The 9,443-nt window shown below is 35.5% G+C and overlaps 1 protein-coding gene across 1 annotated transcript in view; it reads left to right on the plus strand.

Moving 5' to 3' along the window:
* Positions 1-9,443, plus strand: part of LOC308178385 (DNA repair endonuclease XPF-like) — a 52,807-nt gene that overhangs the window by 2,191 nt on the left and 41,173 nt on the right. Inside the window, exons 3-10 of the mRNA XM_080556943.1 lie at positions 1,666-1,861; positions 3,222-3,429; positions 4,484-4,664; positions 5,007-5,135; positions 5,721-5,831; positions 7,068-7,659; positions 8,424-8,516; positions 9,204-9,316. Coding sequence (XP_080413069.1) covers positions 1,666-1,861; positions 3,222-3,429; positions 4,484-4,664; positions 5,007-5,135; positions 5,721-5,831; positions 7,068-7,659; positions 8,424-8,516; positions 9,204-9,316 — 1,623 coding nt within the window. The remainder of the gene's footprint in view (positions 1-1,665; positions 1,862-3,221; positions 3,430-4,483; positions 4,665-5,006; positions 5,136-5,720; positions 5,832-7,067; positions 7,660-8,423; positions 8,517-9,203; positions 9,317-9,443) is intronic.

Here is a 9,443-nt window from a genome sequence, read left to right on the forward strand (position 1 = left end):
AGGAATAAATGCACTAAAGATTTTTTTTAAACTACTGACCTGAAATGACACAGAGTTGTTATACTCGTCGTCATGACACTGGAGGTCAGTGTGACAGCAGTTTTTACAGACCTGGTGCTTCATTTAAAGCTTGGGTAACGCGCGTTTGTATTGGAAACGTACTACGTGTGTGTGAAATTGTACGACAAAACCAACAAAAGCTTGTAATAGTGTTTCTTGAGGAACTAACATAGAAAAAATACAGTAAAGTGTTGGTAAGTGTTAGAAATATCGTTTATAAAATCACTGAAGAATCACATGTGAATGAACAGCTCATGAACTCGTAAATTCAGCTGAATGAAAATAAGAAATTATCACTGCAATACGTAAGTACTCCTGGTGGTTTGGGCCAAATAGAAATGCTGTAGCAAATAGTATAGTCTCATTGGCCTGTAACAAACTCTCTGTCTCCTGTAATGTCCATTCAGTCACGTCTTGAGAAACTTGACGATATTCAGAAATGAGTTCAATTGTTACTATGTCCTGAAAAAAATGACTTTGTGGGAGAAATGTATGAATGTTTTATCCATCTTTCAGTGGATTATTCCATGACTTGATCATGAATGGTTAGCAGTTGAATGAAAATCCTTTTCATATAGATGCTTTCTAATTTGCAAAACAAAGACATCAAAATCAATGGCTAGATGCTGAGTTGAAGAAACTTGCTGTAGAAATTAGATGCACTGTAAGTTTGTCAGCTTATCAAGGTACATAATGAAGCCTTTGTTTGATGTCTTTTGCTTCCATTTTCGAAAGGCATTTATTATTCCATTGAAGCTGTGAACAGGTAAGTGTCACATAGGCCTTGTCACTAGGGGCAGAGTGGAAAAAATACAATGTGTCATTTTACACAATTAAGTATGAGGAAGAATAAGCCTTGATTTTAAAAGGTTTTGGCTGAGTGAAGTGTAAATCCCAAAAGTGTTTACCTCAATATGCTTAATGTAGTTCAACTATTGTTTCATTTCTCTGTACTAAAATGTATATGATAAATCTTTTTTTCCTAATACCCAGAGCCATGAAGAAAAATGTTGGTGTAATCGCTCAATTTAAGGTCCCTTCTGTCCTCAAGTGGGAATATGTTCATAGAAGGGGGGGAAAAAAGCACCAGAAATGTTTTCAGAAGTTCTTTGAATATCACAAATACTTGAACTGTTATCAAAAAAAAAAAAAGCATATTTGACAACTCTAACTACAGAATTTGTGTAATAAAAGAATTCAAAACTCACGGTCTTGAACTTATCAAACTTGCTTTGCAGAAATACTGTTAGGTCTTGCATTCGCTCTTCTCCCTTTCAAAAAGCATGAGTTCAAGTGTTCAAGTTTTTCTTTAAGAGTAAAGAATTTTCAAAGCTGTTAGGTCCTGCCATTTGAGTGCAAGCTTTTTTTGGCTCAAGATGCATCACTAACCCAGCTCTGTTACTGGGAGGTTCCATGGTACTAAAACTGAGGAATCACTTGGTTTGAACCCTTAAAAATTTGTTCAGTGTCATTCTAGAAGATTGAAATTCCTATTGTACTTTGTTTAACAAAAACAGTTAGAAGAGTAAGACAGACTTGGAAAATGTATACAGTATTCAAGTTCTCTTTACTACTTTGTAACTTGGAAACCTTTTATTTTGTCAGGCATTTTGGTATACAAGGCACACAGAATCATTGAGTCCTGCCAGGAAGCATTTATCTTGCGGCTTTATCGCCAGAAGAACAAGCAAGGCTTCATTAAAGCTTTTACAGATAATGCGGTTGCATTTAACACTGGCTTTTGCCATGTGGAAAGAGTGATGCGAAATCTTTTTGTCAGGAAACTTTACCTGTGGCCAAGGTAAGATACTTCTTTATTTCATTGAAATCTTATAATTATTAAGGTTGCTACCATGGATTCCTAACAAAATGAGGTTTATGTAGTCGATCTGCTTATCTCCGTTCCCTATTTGTATTCTGAAACTAATTTCATTCAACTTGTGACAGAAGAAATGGTCTTAAAGACCTAAATTTCTCTAAGTATTTTTGAAAATAGACTCGAATTAAATCTTTAGGAGGCTGAACCTTACGGTATAGCTGTGCTTTTAGCCAGTAGAAATCACAGCAGAAAGTGATAATCTAAATAGCTTAAGAAAAACATAATTTATTGAACAGATAATTTAAACCATGAAGTAACAGGAACACAGTCTCACAGTTTCACTGCTTATGGAAGTATTTTTTTTTCTGATTGTGGTGAAACTCTATGGATATTTATTTCTTTGTGTAAGGTTGTGTTGTGTTTTGTTTTGTTTTAATTTTCCTTTTCATGTATGTGATATATAAAGAATATTTCTTGATGACTGATGGAAACCAAGCTGCCAAGTCTGTGGCATGCATTAAGTCTTCCAGGAGCAGAGCCTGAAATGGGACTGGGCAATTCAGCTGATTACCCATTCAGTGTTCTTGCCTTGGGCAGGAGGTCTGCCTTTTTTTTTTTTTTTCTGTCCAGTCTAGAACGTACATCTTGTGTACTCACACTCTGCATTATAAACTCTACCTTTTGGTATTACAAAGATGCAGAAATGAACAACACAAAGCTCTCTGAATTTTCATTCTTGCCTTCTGAACCATGAAAAGACCTGGGGGTGCAGCACAAAGTAAGGAAAATGCTCATTGAGTTTCAGAGTTCTTCAGACATAGTGTTCTTCTCCGTGCCTTATTCTGTTTGTAAAATAAGCTGGCACCTTTGTAACTGTGTGTTCAGATTGGTTTATAGAGGCTGTGTTGGAACAAGGACCTGCTACTTATCCAAAGCTGGGGATGTTAAATTATCTGCCAGCAGATCCATGTGACTTCAAGGGATTTGTGAGCCCATTACAGTTTCTTCCTTATGAGATTTTTGTTGTTGTTCTTTTTCCTTTGAGGTTTGTTACTTGTAATGATGATGTGGAATCTAGTGCAGTAGTTCTCCATGGATCAGTCACCAGAGCTACAGGCTCATATGCCTAGAATGAGAACAGTCATAATTGTGAAATCATCAGATGGTTTTATGAGACCATTCATAAGACTGCAGTCTTCGCATCTGTAGAAGTGGATTCATCTTGCATTTAGCTTAATTTACATTTAAATCGTTTGTAACTTTAGTTTATATGAACTTCTTTATAATTACAGTATCAAGCAAAACATTCATGTGAATCCTAATAAGCTGTTTTTCCTCATAGATTTCATATAGCAGTGAACTCCTTTTTAGAGAAGCATAAACCTGAAGTGGTGGAAATACATGTGTCGATGACCCCTGCTATGCTTGCTATCCAGACTTCAATCCTGGACATTTTGAATGCGTGTTTGAGAGAACTCAAACGTTACAATCCAGCTCTTGAAGTAGAAGATCTATCTTTAGAAAATGCTATTGGTAAACCTTTTGACAAGGTAACCATTTTGATTGTTTTGATATGCCTAATTATAAAGGGATGTAGATCTTCAAACTATCCATCATGCAAACAAAAATATTATTTATAAAATAAATAAATAACCAGCAGATGATGTTACGGTTACTAGCAGGATTTTTGGTGAATTAGTATGATTGTTCGCCTTTCATTTGAAAAGTCCCTATATCAAGAACATCCTGATCTGTGGTTGGTGTAATAATATAATAATAATATCATTTAGAGATAGGTATGTATTATTCCCTCCCCCCATTCATTTGAATTTCATACCTGTATTTTCTATTTTCTTTATTAGGAGAAGCACTGTAAAGCACATTTGTGTAAATAATATGCACGTGCATGCATCTGTTGTATTTTCAACCATCCTATATGTCCATTAACAGTGTGTGCAGTGTTATAATGGACAGATCTGCAACATGTTTGGCATGCGTATGCTTTCTGTAGGGTAAAATCATAAATTTCAGTCATCATAGTGAAACACTTATTAACTGATACTTACTGTTGATGTGAAGCCTTCTGTACTTGAAAAAAGCTGGAGGCTTTTATTCCTCTGGCTTTCTACGTTGTGTATCTGCATCATACTCATATTAATTTGAAAATTAAAAGACATTTTAATGTTTTCTACTTTAGCTAAATAAAGAACGCTAAACACTAAAGGCATAGGCCAGTACCTGTAAAATAAGATTTTTCCTTTTTTTTTTTTTTTAACTGATGCTTGTAATACCTTTATTTTTCCTTAATATAGAAAGGAAAAGATGTACTGAAAGCATTAAATTGTATATAGCTGCTAATCGTTGAATTGCATGTATTTGTTGAATTTATGACTTTACATAATGGCATCTATATTATAACTTTGCAAAAAATGGTTACTCATCAAAATAAATGTCTCACCATCACATCTTGACTTGGCTATTTTTTATCCCAGTTGGGATAAAAAGTGGCAAGTGGCATCTCCTGTAAAGGAAAAAAAGGGCATTTCTATCTTGATTAGTATAGTAGAAATCTGACATCCTGAATTTTCCAATTTATATTTCTAGACAATACGTCACTACTTAGATCCTCTCTGGCATCAGCTTGGAGCTAAGACAAAATCTTTGGTCCAGGATTTGAAAGTACTGCGTACTTTGCTACAGTATCTAACTCAGTATGATTGTGTCACTTTCCTCAATCTTCTGGAATCACTGAAAGCAAGTGAAAAAGCTTTTGGTGAGAATTCAGGTAAACACTGAATAACCATACAAGTTAATGCATGAAACAGAGAAATTATGATATTTTTAATTAACATTCCTAAACATATGAAGGTATCTAATTAGGTTTTATGTAACCAGCCATACGGGCGTAGGTTTTTATTGACAGATAATGCTTTCATCTTCCCACTTAACTGCTGTTACTTAACAGCGTGAGATTTGCATCACATTTCTGTCTTTTATTAAGCTAGTAATTACATAGTAAGCAGGTAGCACAGGTAATCCAGATGAGAGATGTGAGGCTATTATTGGAAATGTCTGAAGCATGTACACTTCAAATGTCAAACTATTAATGTTTTCTTTTTCTGTTTAGGTTGGCTGTTTCTTGACTCCAGTACTTCGATGTTTGTAAATGCTCGAGCAAGAGTTTATCGCATTGCAGATGAGAAACTGAATCAGAAAGGCAAAGTCTCTGGAAACAGTGATGTAAAGAAGGAAAATGGTACTGATCGCTCCTAATTTTGAAAGTGTAACACAATTTCAAACACTCTGTATATTATTACTTGTGGTTTGTTACAGGATCTGACACAGCTCTACCAGTCTGGTAGCTGGGATATATTGAGACATAATCTTTGTTCAAAAAGCATATAATAAACAACATAAAACAGTCACGAACAAGTCACGAACAAAAGGCATTCTTTTCAGCTTACTTATCTGATCATTGGGAGAGCTTTTATGGATTGTTCTTGAATTACATAGATTTCAGCTTGATCTTTTGCATTTTATATGAAGGGATAAGAAGCTGCCATTACTTTAAATACATATATATTTTTTTATTCAAGAGTTTCAGAATTGAAGAACAAGTCAATATTTTAACTTTTTGCTTCATTAGAGCGTTTTTCCCCATTTTTAAATGATTCTGTAAGAGTACTCTCCTACCCCATCAGCAAAACAAGTCACATATGTAGGCTGTTGAATATTGTACTTGCCAACAACCATCACACTATTGACATTGAACCACTAATTTAAAGTTCTGAAGGGTATTTTGGCTGTAAAAGCTGCTATGTTTAATCTTACTTTGTTTCAGAACTGAAAAGGGAATTGGTTCTAGAAAGTAACCCAAAATGGGAAGCTTTGAGAGAAGTACTGAATGAGATTGAAAATGAGAATAAGAACAGTGAAGACTTCGGTGGTCCAGGTGAGAAAATACTAAATGAATGAAGTTTTCACAGTACATCTGATTTTCTCTTCTATTTGACTTTTGAAAGGGGTAGCTCTAATTCTTTACTGTGATTATACTAAAGAGCTGGTTTTAAACAGTAATTTATAGACTTAAGACAAAGCGTTTTATATATCCTCACCGGTAGGATAGATAGTTATAAGACAATTATCTATTCAGTTTATCCCAGTGCAAATCAAAAGATCTCATCTGCTGTGGTCTTTGTTCTAAATAACGAGGCAACTTGTACATGTTCCAGCCTTCTAACAGCAATTAAAGTAATGCAGAAATAGAACTGTTTCATAGCTTTACAAGCTTTATCGGTCTGTTACGCAGTCTTCCCTGAACTGTTCAGACAAACATAGTCCCCTTGCTTGGATTGCAGAGGGGCATGGACCTTCAGAGGGCTGGAACTATAGTAATTGAGGTACTGCTTGGTTCAGGTTCAAAGAAACAGAGATTCCATCTTTTGCCCATTCTGTCTTATACATTTTCTTGGGCACCTAAAAATCACTTCTCCAGGAGGTGCAGCTTCTTGGGTAGAGAGAAGAAGGTGAGTGTGTATCTAAATAACTGCGTTGCTGCCTTTCCTATTTTAGGACTTTTCATCCCCTTAAATTTCACCAAGTTTTATTTTAGGAAATAGTAAGGGTAAAAAAGTGCTCTTTTCTCCCACCCACAGTGTTCTGACAATGGATAAGAACTGGCTCTCTAACCTAGTGTTGTAGGAGTTTATCTGAGTCAGCTTGCAGAGAATTGTTATTCAGGGCCCACAAACGTCAATAATACTGTGTGAAACGTGTTTTTTGGACTCCCTAACACAGCTGACAAAGGCTGAAAACTAGAATAGTCTCAATTAAGTTCTGTCTTATCCCACGTTTAAAAAAATAAAAAGTAAGCATCTGAGTATGTTTCAGCCCATGCTGTATGTGCTTCATTTCAAATGGTCAAAAGTAAAACCTTACTGTTTTAGGTGGTGTAAGAATAAGGAATGCTGAACTTTTATTAACCTTCTCTAATCTTGGTTCAATACAAAATACGATGCAATTTACACTCCCTGGAAGTCCAGAACAACTGTGACCACCAACTGTAAAAGGCATTTGGCAGGCACGCATCTAGGATCATTAAAAACAATTTGCTCAAGGTGTCTTGTAGCTGGATTAAAAGAAGTACATCATAACAGATTATAAACATGATATTGTTTCTTGACTGCAGGGCAAGTGCTTATTTGTGCCAGTGATGACCGAGCTTGTGCACAGCTCAGGGAGTATATTACTGATGGAGCAGAAGCCTTTTTAACGAGACTGTATAACAAAACCTTTGGAAAGGATGAGAAAGCTGGAGATGTGTGGATTAAGGACAGAAAAGCCGTCAAGTCCAAAGGAAATGCCAGACCAGACACAGGGCCTCAAGCCAAAAAAAACAAACTCGCAACTTCTTCAAAACAAAACAAACACAAGAAGCAGCAAGACCAGACTATAATCCAAATGATAGGGAAAACTGAGGAGAAAAACAAAGAGGAGTTGGATGTGGAAGATAACAAAGAGTTAAACAGTAGCCAAGAAGGCAGTATCGATGAGACCATTCCTGAAGATTTCCCTGTGAACTTACCTTCAGATTCTTACTACGGTATTTTCAAAAACCCACTCACAATTATTCATCCGTTGCAGGGTTGCAGTGATCCCTATGCTCTCACCAGGGTACTGCATGAAGTAGAACCAAGATATGTTGTGTTGTATGATGCAGAGCTAACTTTTGTTCGGCAGCTGGAAATCTACAAGGCAAGCAGGCCTGGAAAGCCTCTGAGGCAAGTGAACTTGGTGATAATCAAGACTGTTCTTGGTCTAATTTTAGTCTTAAAAGAAAAAAAACATCTATTGTGCACTTCTGACAGTCAAGGCACAAAATGCATCTAGTGATCTTCTTAAGCTACCTTTTAATTCCTGTTTAGCTTTCTTTTTAATTTTAAACAAAACTATGTCGAATGTAATTGCAAGATAATTTTTACTTCCCACTAGGTATTTAGTCCCTTAATAACGGAAACACACCTGTAATAAAATGTCCATTCTATAAAAGGCAGTTTGTTCTATGTAGAAGATAAGATATCCTCATGCAAATACACAATTTGAAGTCTTATATGTTTTGGTGTTTTGTGTGGGTTTTTTTGTTTGTTTTTCTTTTTTTTCTTTTTTTTTTCCTAAATCAGGACAATTGGAGATTATAGTTAGTTATACATACTCTTCTGGGAAGATTTTAAAAATAGTAAGAAAGTAACTTCTTCATTATATTTGCTTTGTGTCTGACTAAAATCTGAGTCCACCCTGGTTGAATCCCAAAATTTCAGTAAGCCTAATTCTTCTTAAGAAAAGAGGGAAAAATGGATATAAGGTTTTTTGTTGCTGATTCTGGAGTATCTTTGCAGAAAAAAAAAATGATGTTTTCAGCTTACCTTTTTAAGGCAAATATCAACTTTTCAGGCACTTACTGCTACTAATCTTAAATACCGTTTTTTAGTGTCTTCTTTTAATTTACTAAATAGTTTTGTGTTTTTTTTCCCCTCTAAACATACAGGGTGTATTTCCTCATATATGGAAGCTCAACAGAAGAACAGCGCTATCTGACAGCTCTGAGAAAAGAGAAGGAAGCCTTTGAAAAACTCATTCGGTAACAAAATTAACCTTTGTTATTAATTTCTTACATAATTCCCTTAAGTGGTCACATTTCAAATGGTGAAGTTCTTAACTGTGTGAAGGCTTTAAGTAAACTCCTAATTCAATTGCTTCTTAGATTCTTAAAGAGACTTTTCTTATCGATTGAAAAAAACAAAACCTTCCTTTTCAGAGTACCTGATACTTTGGCTTTTTAATATGAAAGTTCAAAGACTACCCAGCATAACTGGTAGTTTACTTGATTGTTTAAGATTCTCCTTTTTGAGAAACTTCTGAAAATGTGTTTTTGTCTGCAGGTAACCTATGTTGTAGGGTATTTCGAAGGCTTTCATGACTTAAGTAGTTTTCAGGACCAAACCAATTATTTTCTTAGACTGCATGAGATAATGTCTTCTCACTGGGTTATACTCCTAGTACTAGTCATTAGTTCTTTTGTTGTATGTGCTCTATGAAATTCAAAAAATATAGAGAGATGTTCAGAAGTACTACAAATTGAAAATAAAAGTTCAGAATCTAGCCCAAACAATCTGGAAATCCTAATGAATTGCGTTTCTAGTCGGGTTTGCAATTAGTATTCAACTACATGTAATTTTACATCTCAGTGAACAGTACGTAAATGTTATGAAGTATTCGTCATATATAATTGCAATTTTTCAGTGATTCTTTGTTTGTGGTTCCTTAGAGAAAGGGCCACTATGGTTGTTCCTGAAGAAAGAGAAGGAAGAGATGAAACAAACTTAGACCTTCTGAGGGATGCTAAACCTGCCTCTGTTTCCACTGACACACGCAGAGCAGGTGAGTGGTTTCTGAAGCTGGGCTCGCAGCTCTGAGCTGAGGCTTGTAACCTATTTTGTTTAAATCTTGTCCAAAGCATCTGTGTGGTAGAGGCACATGGATTCTGCAGTCCTGATGGAAAAGAAGC

Source organism: Anser brachyrhynchus (assembly GCF_964034855.1).
Source record: "Anser brachyrhynchus genome assembly, chromosome: 15".
Lineage (NCBI taxonomy): Eukaryota > Metazoa > Chordata > Aves > Anseriformes > Anatidae > Anser > Anser brachyrhynchus.